This window comes from Otolemur garnettii, unplaced genomic scaffold (genome assembly GCF_000181295.1).
Source record: "Otolemur garnettii isolate 467f Iridium unplaced genomic scaffold, OtoGar3 scaffold00110, whole genome shotgun sequence".
In the NCBI taxonomy this organism is placed as follows: Eukaryota; Metazoa; Chordata; class Mammalia; order Primates; family Galagidae; genus Otolemur; species Otolemur garnettii.
The window spans coordinates 1,206,732-1,226,365 of NW_003852505.1; the positions used below are offsets into that span (position 1 = coordinate 1,206,732).

Genomic DNA, 19,634 nt, shown 5'->3' on the forward strand with positions numbered 1-19,634 from the left:
CCAGCTCCAGTGTATGTGGGGGGCGCCCTAGCCACTGAGCTAAAGACGCTGACCCTCAGTTATGATTCTTAAAAGTATTACACAGCTGGCTACACAAACAGAAAAATTCTAACCCTCCATCCCAACATTTCTCTTTCATGTAAACAGGCAACATTCATTACTATCATTCATTTTGGTTCCTTCAAAAGTTTTCTCATGAATAAAATAATTTAATAGAACAATTATTCCAAGGATGAAGTTATTTTCCACATTATTTATATGGAAATATAAGCAAGGGAATGGATTTCATAAGATCAGGAGGGGTGTACCTACATCAAATCATTCATGTGAATGAGATTTTGGCATCTATGATGACTGCTTCTGTCTGGGCAAGGTCGCTCTTCTTTTTTTTTAAGACAATGTCTCACTTTTTCACCCTCAGTAGAGTGCCATGGCATCACAGCTCATAGAACTTAAACTCTTGGACTCAAGCAATTCTCTTGCCTCAGCCTCCCAAGTAGCTGGGACTACAGGTGCCCACCAAATGCCTGGCTATTTTTAGAGATGAGGTCTCACTCTGCATCAGACTGGTCTTGAACTCATGAGCTCAGGCAATCCACCTACCTCAGCCTCCCAGAGTGCTAGGATTACAGGTGTAGGTCACCTTTCTTAACCTGTCTCTTATTTTCAGCATACTCTAGCTCTGTCTGGGTCAGAATGAGCCCAAAATGATTTCCCCAACGCAGAGTAAAACATAATCAGTAATCAGGCAAAGGAGAGAAGCAATAGATAGGCCCTTCTCAGTAGAACCTCTTTTCAAGGCTCTAACAACTGGTAAAAAGGAGAAATGATAAAAAGTATATCACCAAATATAGTACCAGGAATATATCACACAACAAGCCTAAGGTACAGATGTTGGGGTGGGTGTGTATAAATACAGAGATAGGTCACAGGCAAAAAATTCGATTTGTTTGAAACTTCTGTCAGAGTGCTTGTTCATAATGTCACACAAACCTCATCAATGTATTATTAACTTCATAACTGTATTGTTAACACACTGGAAAATGGTTAACAGAAAACTGACTAATCCTCTTATTGACATCTTATTTAAAAGGTGAAATGACACTGAAAGCATTCCTGCACATGAAATAACATCCCAGTTAGGATCTAATACCACTGAAAGCTCTAAGGTTACCACATACACGTGGCTATTTTCAAAGTTTTGTTTACTCAAGAAGAAATTGGACTCTTTTAAGTAGTTGATTAGCTTTACAAAATTCACCAAAAATGTTTCATGATTATTATACTTAGTCATATGTTTTAAGATACCTGAAACATAACTGTAACACAAAAGAACTAGGAAAATAAATTAGCAAATCATAGGTCTGCAGAAATGTACTACTTAACACTATATCAATACCTTGGATTTCTAATGCAGGTAATAAAAAGTCCATTTTTAATCTAATTTTAGTAGTGGCAGGTTGGTGTCTCATAAAATTTTAGGCTGTATAAATGGAGTTATACTCAATACTTAATTGCCTATATCACCCTGGGTGCAAGGGATTCCAGTTTGGGGTAATGGATCCACTGCCTTAGAAAAGTAAGAAATAGGGTCAGCACCTGTAGCACAGTGGTTACGGCATCAGCCACATACACCAAGGCTGGTGGGTTCTAACCCAGTCCAGGCCAGCTAAACAACAATGACAACTGCAACAAAAAATAGCCAGGCATTGTGGCAGGTCCCTATCGTCCCAGCTACTTAGGAGGCTGAGGTAAGAGAATCACTTAAGCCCAAGAAGTTGAGGTTGCTGTGAGCTGTGACACCACGACACTCTAACAAGGGCAACACAGTGAAACTCTGTCTCAACAACAACAAAAAAGTAATAAATAGGCCTTCCTCAGAGCAAAGGGAATTTGCACTTTTGAACATGTTTACAAGTATAATTAAAAGTTGACAACATAGCTATAATTCCCAAGAATGCAGATTCTTATAATTATCAATATGATTATTGATAGAAACAATAAAGAATGGGTACCTTAAATGGGCAAAATGATACCACCAGTTGTTTGTAACCAAATTTACATCTAAATTTATCCTATTTAAAATAGACCAAGATTAAAGATTATATACCAAACTGTATAATTTAGAAAAGGTATCAAGGTATTTAATCCATTCCTCTTTCCCTCTTCAACTATATCCAATGAGAAAACAATTCCTAAAATAACAGGAGAATGAAACCTACATTTTTTGTAAGGGCATTTTGAAAATGTCCTCTATATATCAGCACATTCATGTGCTCACTTCTGCAGCACACGTACTATATATCAGTACACTCATATATACAGATCTACAGGACTGGAAAAGACTCTGACAGACCATGTAGTCAATACACATAGCTCCCTGCTCTCTTCTTAAAAATCGCCAGAGAATGGTATTTTATAACCTTTTGAATTGCCATTTTCTTGATAAAAGGATTAAGTATTTTCTATGTCTCATGTATAATAGCTACCACACAGTGGGTATATAATAAATGTTAACTCTTACAAATATCAAAAATATAAAAATTAAAGATGTGATGATGGATGCAATTAAAAATAAGATACTGTTGAATATATGTAACAAATTACTAGAACCTCATCGATTTAAAAATGAAACATAGATAAAGAAAATATGCAATAGAAAATTAATTTGCATCAGGTATATGTAATCAAAGATTAAAAATTAAGCAAAAGATATTGGCCTGGGGAAAGATTTTATGAAGAACACTTCAGTGGCAATTGGAACAACAACAAAAATAAACAAATTGGACTTAATTAAACTGAAAAGCTTCTGTACAGCTAAGGAGACAACAACCAAAGCACATACACAACCTTCAGAATGGGAAAAGGTATTTGCATATTATGAAGTGGACAAAAGCTTCATAAGCAGGATCAACAGAGAACTCAAATTAATAAACAGAAAAGAGCCAATAATCTCTTATATTACTGGACAAGAGAGATTAATAGAACATTCTCTAAAGAAGACTGATGAATGGCTAACAAACATACAAAAAGTGCTCATCATCCCTTATCATGAGAGAAATACAAAACAAAACCATCCTGAGATATCACCTAACCCCAGGGAGAATGGCCCACATCACAAAGGCTCAAAGTACAGATGCTGGCATGGATGTGGAGAGAAGGGAACACTTCTACACTACTGGTGGGACTGCAAACTAATACAGCCTTTTTGGAAGGAAGTATGGAGAATCCCAAAGAACTCAAATTAGACCCACCATTTAATCCTGCAATCCTATTACTAGGCATCTACCTAGAAGAAAAATAATTCATTTTATCGTAAGGACATTTGCACTAGACTGTTTATCACAGCTCAATTAACAATTGCCAAAATGTGGAAACAGCCTAACTGCCTACCAACCCAAGAATGGACAAGCTGTGGTATATGTATACCATGGAATACTATTCAGCCATTAGAAGAGATGGAGACGTTACATCTTTTGTATTAACCTGGATGGAGGTGTAATACATTCTTCTTAGTAAAGCATCATAAGAGTGGAGAATCACGAATCCAATGTATTCAATTCTGATATGAAGACAATAGATGACGTATTACATGGTGGGGGTGGGGAAATGAGGGATCAGGGAGAGGGGAGGAAGGAGAGGTTTGGGTGTCATGGTGTATGACACACCCCTTGGGGGCGGGACACAATTATAAGTGGAAATTTACCTAACAAATACAATCAGTGTAACCTAATTCTTTGTACCCTTAATGAATACCAAACAATAAAAAAATTAAGCATAGGATATAGGGATTAAAGAAGAAAAGTCTACAATAAGAGTTAACAATATAAGCAGACCAAAACAGAGAAAATAATGCTAAACAATTTTTTGAGAAATATAAGATTATTCTATTATGGCTCATTTCAATCCACTTCTTAGTCATGTTTCCTAAAAATGCCTCATCTAGCAGCAGCTCTGTGAACATTTAGCCTAGACAGTACTAAAAAATGGATAAACGCAGTAATATATAATGTTATGTTTATATATTATAGAATACTATATTTTTAAAATATAAAATATGAAGGTTAAAGCTTATTTCTTAAATTTCTAAGTATAAAGAACTCTAATTTCATCTGACTTCATTTTAATTCTGGCCAAAATTCCAAATGGTACACTTAAAAACAGAGTTATAACAGAAATTAATCCAAATAATTATATTAGCAATTAAAAGGATAAAGTAGGTGCTGGGAGAACTGGATATCCACATGTAAAGACTGAAAATGGACTACCCTTCTCCACTGACAAAAATGGATTCAAGATGGATAAAAGACTTAAATTTAAGGCATAAAATGATAAAAATCCTTAAAGAAAGCATGGGAAAAACCCTTGAAGATATCAGCCTAGGGAAAAACTTTATGAAGATTTCCATGACAATTGCAACAACAAAAATAAACAAATGGGACTTAATTAAACTGAAAAGCTTCTGTAACACTAAGGAGACAAAAACCAAAGCAACTAGACAACCTACTCAATGGGAAAGGATATTTGCATATTTTGAATCAGACAAAAGCTTGATAACCAGGATCTAAAGAGAACTCAAATTAATCAATATAAAAAGAGCCAACAATCCCTTATATCACTGGGCAAAAGACATGAATAGAACCTTCTCTAAAAAAGAAAGATGAATGGCTAACAAACATACAAAAAAATTCTCATCATCCCTAATTATTAGAGAAATGCAAATCAAAACCACCCTGAGATACCATCTAACCCCAGCGAGAATGGCCCACATCACAAAATCTCAAAGCTGCAGATGCTGGCGTGGATGTGGAAAGAAGGGAACACTTTTACACTCCTGGTGGGACTGCAAACTAATACAACCTTATAGGAAGGAAGTTTGGTGAATCAAGCTAGACCTCTCATTTAATCCTACAATCCCTTTACTGGTCATCTACCCAGAAGAAAATAAATCCTTTTACCATAAGGACACTTGCACTAGACAGTATATCACAGTTCAATTTACAATTGCCAAAATGTAGAAAGAGCCTAAATGCCCACTAACCAGGAATGGATTAACAAGCTGTGGCATATGCATACCATGGAATACTATGCAGCCATCAAAAAAGATGGAGACTTTACATCTTTTGTATTAACCTGGATGGAAGTGGAACACATTCTTCTTAGTAAAGCATCACAAGAATGGAGAAGCAAGAATCCTATGTACTCAATTCTGACATGAAAACAATAAATGATCTAGTACATGGTGGGGGATGGGGAAGGGGAGAACAGAGAGAGGGAAGGAAGGAAGGCAGTGGGGGGTCATGGTGTGTGAGACACCTTTTGGTGGTGGGACACAATTATAAGAGGGTCTTTACCTAACAAATGCAATGAATATAACCTGGTTCTTTGTACCCTCAATGAATCTCCAACAATAAAAAAAAAATTAAATGGATAAAGCAATAAAAAAGGACAAAATTCTTCAACCATGTATGGAACCAATACAATTATTTTTAAAATAATCAAGTGTTCATTTATGTATCCTTGATATAAATTATTATAAATTATTCTATTATAGCCAAACAACCTTCATGGTCATTCTAAAGGCAGTCCCAACATCATAATTTTTCAAGTGGTATTCTTATTAACATACTGGTACTTACTATTACTATACTGTTTGAATTATACCTGATATATGCAAACATTATCATTAATATAATTTGATATTTTAATAGCAGATTTCATCAGAAATCTGGAATGTTTTTGGTAAATATTGGTGCTTTATACAAAAAAGAATCCTATTTAAAAATAAAAAATTCTATCTGCTTTTGTACTCCCAAGGGAAATGCAAAGACCAGCCTGACATCTAGTACAAATAATGTAGTAAAATGAACCCATGTCCACAGAAAAACACTGTGGAAATCAAACAAGCTACTCTGGGGGGCAAAGGATGTACAAGCATTTTTCTCTCAAGCCTCCTTCCACAGGTGTGAGACTATCACAAAATTCAGGAAGGGACCTTTTGGTAAGAAAAACAAAAGGATGATTTTAAAACATACATACCACCATGAGCTCTCTTGTGTACATTTTCTCTCCCCCTACCCACCCACCCCCATTTTTCATTTTTCTCTTCAGCTTCTAAATGTCATTTGAGGTATACGCTACTGGTGTCTCCACATTAAAGAATCCTATTCTCTATTTCTTTGTACTTCAAATGTACTTCTTTTACTGAATGTAAAGTTCGTTATGACTATGGTCTTGGTGAAGTTGAAGAGCTTGGTCCCAGGCTCTATTCCTATATAAAGTCTCAGATGGCAGATAGGCAAGAATTAATGGTGAAGGTTATAAGAAAGATGATATTTAGAATTTCTAATAACTAGCACAGCATGGGTACCAACTAATCAGAATAAATACCTAACCATAAACAACTGGTATGGCCATGTGGGTGGTACTCACTCAGTATCAGCCTTAGCAACAGAAGCACAATTCACAATTGCAATGATGTGGAAACAACCCAAGTGCCCATAAATACATGAGTGAATTAGTAAAATGTGGTTTATGTATATTATGGATTACTACTCAGTCATAAAAAAATGGTGATCTGGTATCTTTCATAACAACCTGGATAGAACTGGAGACTATTCTTCTAAGTGAAGATTGCAAGAATGAAAAAAAAAAAATGAAAAGGAATAAAATAAAAAATGAAAAGAAAAACAAACACACATAGACTTAATACTAAATTGGAACTAGTCAATCAACACTTATGGGCATATATAGAAGTAAAATTCTACAGAAATCAAGTAGGTGGGAGGTGGAAAAGAAGGGGTTGGGTTAATTCACACCTAACTGGTACAATGCACACATTTTGCATGAAGGGCACACTTAACAACTTTGACTTAAAATGTATAAAAGAAAATTATGTAACCAAAATGTGTGTGCCCCTATAATATTCTGAAAATAAATAAATAAATAAATAAATAATTTTAGAAGACAGTATCATATTTTACAAAAATGAAGAAATTTCCAAGGGGTTAAAGCAATTATAATCACTTTCTTATGAAAGATAGATCACAACTAGAGCCCAAGATGAAGGAGAGAAATGGAGTGTAAAGGAAGGGGAGGAGGGAGGTTTGATAGAAGGAGGGTAAACAGAACCACATCTATGGAGCACATTGTAAGGGTACAAGTCAAATCTATCAAGTATAGAACATAAATGTCTTAACACAATAATCAAGTAAATGAGGCAAAAGTTATATTAATTAGTTTGATGTAAGCACTCCAAATTGTATTAAAAAATCAACACATTGTACCCCACATATGTACAGATGTATTCATGATCTATGTGTATATGACTTAATAAAAAAAAAAGAAAAAAGAAATAAATGTTTCAAATAGGGCGGCGCCCGTGGCTCAGTAAGTAGGGCACCAGCCCCATATACCAAGGGTAGTGGGTTTGAACCTAGCCCTAGCCAAACAGCAACATAGCTGGGCATTGTGGCGGACACCTGTACTCCCAGCTACTCAGGAGGCTAAGGCAAGAGAATCGCCTAAGCCCAAGAACTGGACGTTGCTATGAGCTGTGATGTCATAATACTCACTCAACTGAGGGTGACAAAGTGAGACTCTATCTCTAAAAAAAATGTTTCAAATAGGTTAAGGAACCAATTATCCAATTACTGGAAATTTGCCAATATTACAAAATTACTGTGATGTCATCTTTAAATAAATCTGCTTTACATAGAGTTATCTAGAACAAAGTTCTTTTCTATTATTTTGACAATAATATACTATTATAAATTTTATATATTGTATACTAAACATAATTAGTCTTTTCTTTCAAGTAAAAATCTGATGTCTGAAGTTCTAAGTACTAAACCACTTCATAAAAGAATACTTCAACAATGCTTCTTTTGTTAGTGTATATTTTCACAGAAATCTTGGTATTTTCCCCCATTTAGCTCAGGATGACTATGTGTTGCTAAGATCAGTGTAAAGCAATGTTAAAAGTCCATAGACATAAGCTTTAAACGTTACTACTAAAGCAAATACTAGACTTGAGACACTTTAAAAAATACATTCAGGTCAGGCACGGTGGCTCACGCCTGTAATCCTAGCACTCTGGGAAGCTAAAGTGAGCGGATTGCCTGAGCTCAAGAGTTTGATATCAGCCTGAACATGAGTGAGACGCCCATCTCCAGTAAGAATAGAAAAACTAGCTGGGCGTTGTGGCAGGTGCCTGTAGTCCCAGCTACTTGGGAGGCTGAGGCAAAAGGATCACTTGTACCCAAGAGTTTGAGGTTGCTACGAACTATGACACCATAGCACTCTACCCACAGTAACAGAGTGAGAGTCTGCCTCTAAATAAATAAATAAATTAAATACATTCCTTACAATTCACTTTTCCTTGAAATGAAGTTACTATATGATGTTGGTGGCACAACTAGAGAAAAGATGCTAACAGCTCTTGAAGGGATAGGCTTTGTATAATGAAATTAAAATGGAATTTAACACCCAAATTTGGTAATGGAAGCAAGAACTAGCATTGGAAATTAACAAATTTCACTTGGGCAATAAAAAAGACAATACAAGTCAACAATATAACAACATCTCCCATAAAACCCTTAAAAATAGCAGGTAGTTTCAAAATTCACAAGTAACTGTGAAACAGTAGAGCATTTTAATCTGTTCTGCTTAATCAGCAAAGCAAGCTCCAGGAATTCTGGAAATCTTGGCAATGTTTCAGCACACCACAGGCATTTATTTTAGGCAGAAGTAAAATTTAAAAGTTATAACTGAAATAAAACACTGTCCAGGAACTGAGTGACTGTTAAGTACTTCATTGATTAGAAAGTATATGTTCCCTCTCTTATCTATTAATATAGGCTAAACGCTGTTCAGTGGGTGATATGTTTCTATAGAATAATCACTTATGTCTTTTCAGGTTTGCACATGAGTTTTAATTCTTACTAAGATCTAGATCCCTTAGCCAGGCATTGTGGCGGGCATCTATAGTCCCAGCTACTCGGGAGGCTGAGGCAAGAGAATTGCCTAAGCCCAGGAGTTGGAGGAGGTTGCTGTGATCTGTGACGCCACTGCACTCTACCGAGGGCAACAAAGTGAGACTCTGTCTTTAAAAAAAAAATCTCGATCCCATATTAAAGGAAGAATAAAATAACCAATTCTATTTTAAACGACTTCTAGAAGCTCAAGTTACTTTTCCACTGAATTTCATTTAAGAAGCCTGTATGTATACAATTGTTAGGGTGAATAAAACCAGATTATGGAATATACATTATCAAACAAGTTAAGGTATGTATGCTTATGAAAAGCCTTTAGTATTCTTAATCGCACTTGATTACACACAAGGCTTTTATAAAATGATTCTGCTTTGTAAAAATGCACCTGTTTTAATATCTTATTTCCAGACCACTTACTATATAACACCTCTCTCTACTGGCTAGAGTTTCACATGTCTACACAATAGAGTTCATGAGTCCTACTCTAAGCAGGCTACATCATAATCCACCCCAGGGGAAAAAATATTTGAAATTATCTTACCCCAGATATGAGAAATACTTTACAGAAGTCCAATACTGGCAGAATTTGCAGAAAGCTGGCAGCTTCCAGGGTGTCTTGAAGGTTGTCCATATTAAGAGAAAGCTTTGCAGTATAAATGAAATCGATAATTTTCCTCAGACCGACTTTGCTCACGCCATGAAGCTTAATGCACATTAAATCTTGTTCTTTCATTCCACCTTAAACAAAAATACATTCAATTAAACAAAGGTGAATAATTAAGGTCAAACTCCTGCTGCTAATTAGATGCAATAAAATCAAGGAAAAGTCTTTTTCTGTGTAAGCATTCATATCAGAGCCAGTCTTCTGCATATTTTACAGTTAAAAGAGAGTACTTAAAAAGGAGGGGGGAGGTTGTATGGAGGGAGGGCTAACGATGAGGCCACACCTATGGTGCATATTGCAAGGGTACATGTCAAATCTGTTAAGTGTAGAGTATAAATGTCTTAACACAATAATTAAGTAAGTAGGGTGAAGGCTATGTTAACAAGTTTGATGTAAGCATTCCAAATTGTATATAAAATCAGCATATTGCACCCCATAAATGAATTAATGTATACAGATATGATTTTTTTTAAATAAATTTTAAAAGGATTATCTCTATACTAGTGGAGGTCATTTATGACTAAAGCACTTCCGAAATGTTCTCTTGTCACTTGCTATCTTTTGATGGGTCTTAGCAGGACACATACAAATCTGATGGCCTGTTCAGATGTAAGTTGCAAAAAGAAAAGCTATGAAATAAAGATGGACAGTATGAAAAAAGTGCATCAGTTTCCTATGTTAAAACAGCACTACCCACAACTATATGAAAGACAGTCATATATTCCTTTTGAAACTGTTTTCCTCTTGTAAAGGCACAGACCATAAGAACTGAATTTCATGTTAGAAATATGAAGATTTAAACACATATTTTTCATATTGTTTTAATGTGATTGCAGAGTTTAAAAAAGGCAAACTACCTGTGAACATAGCCTTGAAGTAATCACTGGCAGACGCCATCATGACTCTATGCACAGGGAAGGCATCATCTGTGTCACCTGGCATCAGGGTCACATCACAAAGCAATCCTTCAAGTCGAAGCTGGTCAAATCCCTGTAATAAGAACATGAGTTGAGACACTGATCAAGGAAAATGAGGTTAGAAATTCCTGTGTGCTAACATATTCTTACATATTAATGTTGTAAGACATATTTGGAACATAAAGACAACAGAATAATTACTCAGGAGAAGAAAAAAATAACTATATAGCTCTCTTGCTATTTATTTTCTTTCACTATAGGAATAAAATAAAATTAAGACTAATTTAGATTAAGAACAAGTAAGGAAAGAATACATACATTTGCTTATTTACATAATCATCAAATTTTACCCTTTTTGAAAAAAAAAAAAAACAGTTATCATTATACCTCTGTTTTCCCGTCTGCAGAATGAGGGTATCAGACTATACAATGTTCCTTTCCAAGATAATATTTTAATGGTCCTTTTATAGTGCTTTATTAACCCATCTTGCTTTTGGTTTTTCTTTTTCTTTTTTGAAAAAGAAAGGTAAAGACCATCTGTTATTAAGTGCAAGATAGGCGTTCCTTCTAACAATTGTATTGTTCCATCTCTTTGAGAATTAGAGATAGTACTTTAGATGTTCCTATACTCAGTACACTGCTGCTGTTTGACCAATTATCTTTCAAGTTTCCAGTTTGAGATTTAATTATCTTTGGGTAAAAGGATCCCAGAGAACCCCAACATGAGACTTAATTGTCTCCAAATAACCTAAAGGCTTATTGGAGAATTTACAGGCTAGCACCCACAGTTCAGAGGAGGGACAAGGTTCTAGTGAGAATGACTGTTGAATAGTTCTTCTACTACACCCCTGATGGTCCCAACCAATGACAGATAGATAGTTGTTCCTTTAGTCTACTCTTAGAAGAGTAAGAAACACTTTTAAAATTATAATAGGTTGAATTCAAAAGATATATATATTTCAAAACATCATGTTTTACACAATAAATGTATACACAATTTGTCAATTAAAAATAATAAATTAAAGGATTATTAACAGGCTAGTAAAGTGAACTAAAAGAGGACAATATACAGTTTTTATAAGGCAAAAAGGTAAAAAATTTGGAAAGATTGAGTTTTCAGTTTGAAATACAGAAATGTTTCATTATAAAAAATCAGGAAGATAGCTACTCATACAAATTTCTTTCTAATAACATAATAGTGTAATACAATTAAAAACCAACAACAAGGATTACTCCATGCCCTTCATATCTTAATAACCTCAAATAAAACTTTAAATAAAGTTGCTTCACAGATTTAAGAAGCAAAAGGCATAACATACTAAGAATAAAGTTTTTAAAATATTGATCCCATATATATATGTACAATATAAACCTTAGTCTAAACTTTTAATGATAGTCTTAAAATTGCTTTCTAAAGAAAATCCTTAAATTACAGAATTGGAACTTCAAAGAGATTATCTAATCCAGCCACTTTCCCTCTATGGGGGACAGAGGAACTTTTTTTTTTATTGTTGAGGATTCATGGAGGGTACAAAGAACCAGGTTACACTGATTGCATTTGTTAGGTAAAGTCCCTCTTATAATTGTGTCCCATCCCCAAAAGGTGTGTCACACATAGTCACTCACCCTCATCCCCACTTCTTCCCTCTCTCTGCTCTCCCCTTCCTCCACACCCGGCTCCTTCCTTCTCTCTCTCTGCTCTTCCCTTCCCCCACCTCCCTCTCTCCTTCCCTCTCTCTACTCTCCCCTTACCCCACTTCCCTCCCTCCTTCCCTCTCTCTGTTCTCTCCTTCCCCACCCTTCACCGTGTACTAGGTCATTAATTGTCAGATGAACATTTTTATTCCAAAATATTTACACATTATATTTTTACTTTAGAATAAAATTATGTATCATATTTTTCTTTCCCCAACAAGTGACATATGTTTTTGGTCAAAAATATCAAATCATTAACAAATGCTCTTTTTCCTTCACAAACATTATAATATACGTTATATAGCATAACTATTTTTATTTTCTGTTGCTAATTTATCTGCTGTCCCTGTTATTCAGAAAAGTAGAAGGAAAGAGTAATAGCTTGTTGTGTAAAAAGTGATGTCAATGTTAGGGGAACAGTCACATGAAGGAAAGAAATTGCTCCCTTTTTTTCCGTATTAGTATGGTAAAATGCAAATCAAAACCACACTGAGTTATCATATTATCTTTATTAGACTGGCAGAATTTAAGATGTCTTCATGATACCAAGGGCTGGAGAAGACACAGTCAACAGGAATTATTTTCTGTGACAGGGTCTTGCTGGGTTGTCTGGGCCAGAGTGCAGTGACTGTGGGAAGGAATTCTCATGACACTGACAAGAGTGCAGCCATTTTGGGAAACAGCTGGTGAGAGAAAGCAGGCCAAAGACCAAACTGTAGGATCACAGGGAACCCCCTACCCACCCCCTAAAATGCTTCAAGGCCACTGTTCCGGAGAAACAACAGAACAGTAACTTTCTACCTGGGGGTGTAACTATAGTAACTATTGGGCCTTAGGGCAAAAATCAGTCCCTCTGCAGAAGATAATACCCTCTAGCAACCCCCTCTTACATTCGACCTTCAGATTAGGGGCAACAAAAGCCTCTTGAAACTGTGAGAATAGCTGGCTCCTGGTCAGACTCCACTCTACCTTTATCTCTCTCTTTTTTTTTTTTTTTTTTGCAGTTTTGGCCAGGTTCGAGCCTGAACCCACCACCCCAGAGAAATTGCTCTTTTAAAATTCATATATGAGTCTAAATTGCAATAAGTTTGTGGGAATCAAAAGTAGATGTGTATTGGAAAGTATTGAATGAGGACCTTGCGGTAGGAGAGATGATAGTCGAGCCATAAAGAAAAAGAGCGCCATCAGCTGGTACAGATGGAGTAGGATTCTTTAATTCTCCAGCATTTGGCATACTGTTGGGACTTAATAAATGTTCAATTAATACATCAACAAATAAACCAGATTTTACCCAGAAGTTACTATTTAATATTTTAAAGTCACTTTGGGCAGAACTTCGATTTTATGACAACTAGAAACCAGGAAATTAGTTGTGAAATCTCTCCAAATACTAAAATAAGCCATGCTTAAAGTACTTGTTTGTGGTAGATGGTAAAGGTTAAAGTAAAAAGAAAGGAACCAAGCCAGGAGTTGAAGAGAAAAGGTTGGCTCCCAATGGTTTGGCTTTTTCTTTTTCTAATAAATTTCAGGAAAAAATAAATACATGCTTGGAGTGGATTTGATGTCAAAATACAAATGGATTTCAGTGGAAATCCAAAAGGTCATCACTTCTACTTGCTAAAAGTAACTACTGTTGATGGTTTAGTATACATACTTTAAACTTCATTCTATATATACAAGGTTGGACAATTAAGTTCCCGAACTCACCATAGAAAAAGTGCTACATAATTCATTACTGAATATCACTGCAGTCACCCTCAAACTAATCCCTCTAGGAAGTTATGAACCAATGCCAGTGATTAGTCCACCCTTCAAAGCAATTTTGGAATTTTTTCTGGAATCCCATCAGAGTTGTCATTACGCAGGGTCTGACGATTAAGATTTTGAACTCATCCTAGAAAAAGTGCTTTGAAGGGTGGACTAGGTGCTGGTGTTAGCGCATAGCTTCCTAGCAGGAGTACTTCAAAGGTGTAGCAACATTCTGAAATTAGGTAGGTAGCATTTTTTTCTAGGATGTGTTCAGGAACTTAATGTCAGACCTTGTACAATGACAGTTCTGATGGCCACTCCAGAAAAAGGATTCCAAAATTACTTTGAAGGGTGCACTACACACTAGCATTGCTTCAGAGCTTCTCAAGGGGATCACTTCTAAGGTGACTATAGTGATATTCAGCAATGAGGTATGTAGCACTTTTTCTAGGATGAGTTCATGAACTTAATTATATTACACTTGTAAAATCGATTACTACTGTACATTTTAAAATTCACTTGAACAGATAACATGGACAGGCTTCTATCTCAGTGCACACAGATTTACTTCATTCTTTTTAGCAGATGCATAGTAATCCATAGTGGGGGCATACCATAAATTATTTATCCATTCCCTCTTGGCTGAATACTTAGGTTGTCTCTCAACTTTTGCAATTCCATACAATGTGGCAATGCATCTCCTTGTACATATACTGAATTGCATAAGTGTATCAGTGGGAAATATTCTTAGAAATGGGATTGTTGCTTTTAAGAATAAGTATTTTTAACATTTTGATAGTTAATGGTAAGTTAAAGTCTGTGGACTTTCTTGGGAGAAAATCATACCTTGGTTACTGCCAAATAAGAGAGATCAAGGTTCTTACTAATGCAAAGAGCCTATGTACGTGCTATGTGTCTCCTTACTTTATTTTTATTCAACAAATATTTATTTTTTACTTCTGCCAGCTAAACCTAGTATCATCAAATAATTTTTGAATCTTCTTTTCTAACATAGATGTAGACAGTAACTGTGAAAAGCAATCATGGCTTATTTAGTCAAAGGCAATGATTGTACACATAGCCAATCAGTTATTTTCTTCCACTATGAAAACAAAAACAAACACAAAACTTTCCTGGGTTATTTGCTAGCCCTCCTGTATTTAAAATATTCCTGAAAATATTTTAGATCTGGAATTGAATAATGTCAGTAGGCTCCATACCCACTATTCATTACTTCTTTTTCCTTTTTAAAAAAGGCATGGCTAATGCATCTTGTACTGTTAACTGTGTCATTTCTCATTTAGTCCACATTCCACCAAAACTGCCTGTGAGGTGTGTACTCAATCCTCAAAATCTGGACAGCTCAGTTCAGCTAAGACACTAGGAGTCTTTACCCTTTTCACAAATTTGGTCATTTTGCTTCACCTTACACTATCATTTTAAAAATCCTTTAAACTTTCTCAGCATAATCAAGTGTTCCAAAAGAAAAGAAGCTGAGGTGACACAGAGTAACTTTTATCACATTCTGTGTATCTTCTACTCTAAGCTTAACCTGTTTACCTTTGGCAAACTGTCTCCTTTTCTGGAGACACTGGTGTTTTGCATTTATTTTCACCACATGTAGTTTCCTTTTCTATACATTTCATAACTTTTATTTCCATATGGATAAATTAGTAATCCCTCTAACCAATTCCACGTTTGTCAGCGGAATTCCAGATTATTCCAATCTTTACCCAAATGAGATTTGTCAACTCAGATTGTTTTCATCCAGATTCTAAATATCTTATGTGTATGTTTTTTCCTGGAAGTTCCAGGTCTGTCTGAAAAGTTCCTTCTACTACACACATCACGTAGAAGAAAGCAGTCATTTCTCTAAGTAAATTTCATATTCTAATCGTCTAGTGGAGAATGCACATATTATATATTTTTCCTTTATTAAACTATGCACATTAATGCATTTGTGGAGTACAATGTGCTTATTTGATACACAATGTGGAATGCTTACATCAAACTGATTAACATAACCATCTCCTCGCTTACTTATTTGTTGTGGTAAAACATTTATACGCTATACTTCATAGCACATATAAAAAGAAAGGGGAGAGGGTAATTCTCCTCCACAATTCTCCTCTGCCTTCTATGTATCTACTTTCTGCTTTCACTCTTGTTATAAGTCTTTTCCACTATTTAAACTCTAGGAAGACCCTCAAAGATAATCTTTATGCTCAAAATGTATCCTTTCATTGGCAAATCATTTTCTTCCATGAAACTTGTACTCACTCATCTTGTCAGATTTCTATAAATGTTATCATCTGTTTCCATATACTAGTCTACTACATGCCCATACAGCTCTGCTTTATGCAAATTGCCCAGCTTCCAATTAGAATTTAGAGTGTTCTTAAAACTGTTTCTACTGATTCAAACTCATTTTCTTTTAGTCTTAATGCTTATCTTTCTGTATTTCTTCTGGGCCTTAAGTTTAAGAGGAGCTTGTTTGGCCTCAATTTAAGTTAACCCTTCTTTCTATACATCACCCAATATCTTTTTGCTGTTGTTGTTCTTCTCCATATTGCTTAGAGGGGAAAAAGATCATTAACAACATGTGTTTCTCTTCCCTTTATTAAACTAACTCAATGGGACAAAACTTCAATGTTATTAAATGGAGGGAGGTACTTAACCCTTAATAACCGAGACATATTAAATGGGTTTGACAAATTTTTAAATGAGTATATAAAAATAAAAGAAAATGAATGGACCTTATAGGGTTATACTATAGAAACAAGATAAACTACAAATAATTTATATAAAAGTTTGTTAGATGTCAATAGCTTTTAAAGGAAATGTAAAACTATTGTGAAAAAAGCTGCATTGATACCATGTATTAAAAGGGAAACTGGTACGCAAATCTTCCCATTAAATTCTGCATTAAAAAGAACTTACTAGCATATTATGTATATTTTTGATCATTGTAATTTTGAAAAGGAAGTAGAAAAAAGAAATCTATCCTAAAAAGAAAAATAAAAATTATTAATTGGAAAATAAGTTCTACAAAATAAGATTAAGAAAATAAAGAAACGGAGATTAAGAAATGGTTTTACTTCAATCTCTTTTTTTTTTTTTTTCCGCGTTCATCAATGGCAAATGGCAATTGCACTAAAGCAACACCAAGAGCCAACTTCACGCTCAGGAGAGAACACTGCACCTCCTCCTCATGGTTTCCAGTGCTCTACACATTCAGAGAGACTTCTCTAGTAATGAACTATAGAAATGATCCTTGAAAGTATAGTCTTTTTACTTCAATCTTTAAGCAAATGTAAAATATTGGATCAAAACAATACCAACCATATTTTTATGGGGCTGTTCTTCATTTTATTCAGAGGACAGAAAAGGACTAGATGCATGTAAGTTGAAAGAAATATGTAGGTTGGACATAAATGTTTATATTGATATTAAACTCTGCTCTCATTAAATAACAGTGCTTAGAATTTAAAAACTTATGATGGCTTCGTATCACTGCATTATGTCAGAACTCTTGATTTTCAAAGACTTCTCTAATCTGGCCCTAACCCAATTATTCCATCTTATATTTTACTAGTTCCCTATGTACTATTACCCATCTTATCAAGTTGTTCTCCAAACTTTCTCTGGTAAAGACCTAGGTTTACTCCTTTTCAGTACTTTTATTTATGCCATTATATTTCACCTGGAATATCCTCCACTCCTTAAAAGGCTAATTTAAATCTAACCTTTTTTACAAAGTTATCTCTAACCAAATCTCCTCTAAAATAATCAGACACCTTTAGTCTGGAGTTCATAATTTAAAATTAAATTATATCTTATAAATTTCCCTTTCCTGTAAGAAAGACTAGGTTTACATTACCTCATGAAACACCTTAAAACCAGGCAAAATATATTTAGAAATCGTTTTAAAAGATCAAAGAAGGATATAATGTCTTAATACAATAACTAAGAAAATGACATGAAGGCTATGTTAACCAGTTTGATGAAAATATTTCAGATTGTATATAGAACCAGCACACTGTACCCCATGACTGTATTAATGTACCCCACTATGATTTAATAAAAAAAATCAAAGAGAATCTGCAAAAGATAAGAAACAATTAGGTATGTCATAAGATCATTACAACTTATTGCCTAGAGATGCCAGACAGAGTTATGAGGAGTGGTAATCTGACAAGATAAGTGAGTACAAATTTCATGGAAGAAAATGATTTGCCAATGAAAGGATACATTTGGAGCATGCAGATTATCTTTGAGGGTCTTCTTAGAGTTTAAATAGGGGAAAAGTCTCATAATAAGAGTGAAAGCAAAAAGTAGATACATAGAAGGCAGATGAGAATTGGGGAGGAGAATAACCCTCTCCCCTTTCTTTTAATATGTGCATACTCCACTAAAAGATTAAAGTACAAAACTTGTTTAAAAAAAGGATTGTTTTCTTCTATGTGATATGTGTAGTAGAAAGAACTCAGCATTCTTCTGGATCTGTGTCTGGAGAGGCCAAGGCAACTTGGGCAGAATACACAAGGAGAATTAGAGGACTCTAGAGATCTGAAAACAGACCCCCTCAAGTATTTAGGTGACAAACACGCCTGTTTAGAGAAAGAATCTCCCAACAGGAGCACAGGGAATACTCTTCAAGGCATACAAAGGGCCAGGAATAGTTTCTATACAAACTCTAAGAGTGGAGACCTTATAATGCTGAGGCTTTAGGAAGAGCACTCAAAATGATTTTGCCTCAGCACTGGGGAAATGTTTCCTCTAGAATAAATGCTGCTCTGCTGCCATCTCAACAAACTTTAAAGTAAATGAAAAACACATGTTCATGACAGCAGACGAATTGGGAAAGAAAGTCAAAATACAAAATACCCATCAAACTGATAATGGGTTCCCACCTGACTTCTAATTATTTTCCCCAGTATACCCCACCTGGATTTAGGGCATCATATAACCTGGAATCAGTCACTTGACTACAGAAAGAGAATCCTCCAGGAGTAGCCCTCGCTTCTGGCCTGAAGAGAAGAAAGGGGAATTCTTAAGGCTCAAAGAGGACAGAGAAAATCTACTATTTTTTCTTTTTTCTCTCTCTTCTCTTGAGCCCCAATCCTTAGGGAATTCCAAGTCAATGGTAGCAGTTACAGTGTCAGCGGTGACAGTAGGGATGGCAAACAGCTAAAACTCTGAGGAAAAGGAAACTTTCTCTTTGAACAGAGGAGCTGTAATAGCCCCTTTGCTACTGGTGAATATCCAACCTTATTTCTCTCTGCATGGCCTTAGACCAAGATATGGATGTACTCATGATAAGTGTGTAGAATTTCAGGGGAAATAAAGCTCCAGCTTTCAGGCCAAAGAAACAAAAAAGGATCTCAGCAACTGGAAAGTATCTGGGAGATGGTCAAAGTGGAGGAGCATGGAGAAGAGATCCCATTAAGTTCCATCCCATGGAATTTCTGCTCAGCAGTTAAAAGGAACATACTATTGATGCACATGAAAAAGTTAATGGATCTCTAACACAGACTTTATTTTTAAGAGCCAGTCTCAAAAGGTAACAACTATATGATGCCATGTATATAAGATTTTCTAAAAAGCAAATAAATA

At 35.2% G+C, this 19,634-nt stretch overlaps 1 protein-coding gene and 1 non-coding gene across 4 annotated transcripts in view; both read right to left on the reverse strand.

Annotated features, from left to right (window-relative positions):
- Positions 1-19,634, reverse strand: part of KLHL13 (kelch like family member 13) — a 213,772-nt gene that overhangs the window by 12,685 nt on the left and 181,453 nt on the right. For all 3 annotated transcript variants that reach the window (XM_012809666.1, XM_012809665.1, XM_012809664.1), the window contains 2 exons: positions 10,515-10,647; positions 9,535-9,731 (listed from right to left, as the gene is read on the reverse strand). In XM_012809666.1, the coding sequence (XP_012665120.1) occupies positions 9,535-9,731; positions 10,515-10,647 (330 nt within the window). The remainder of the gene's footprint in view (positions 1-9,534; positions 9,732-10,514; positions 10,648-19,634) is intronic.
- LOC111727542 lies at positions 17,099-17,308 on the reverse strand. The gene has a single exon (XR_002775072.1). It is a non-coding gene; the product is annotated as a small nucleolar RNA U3 (small nucleolar RNA).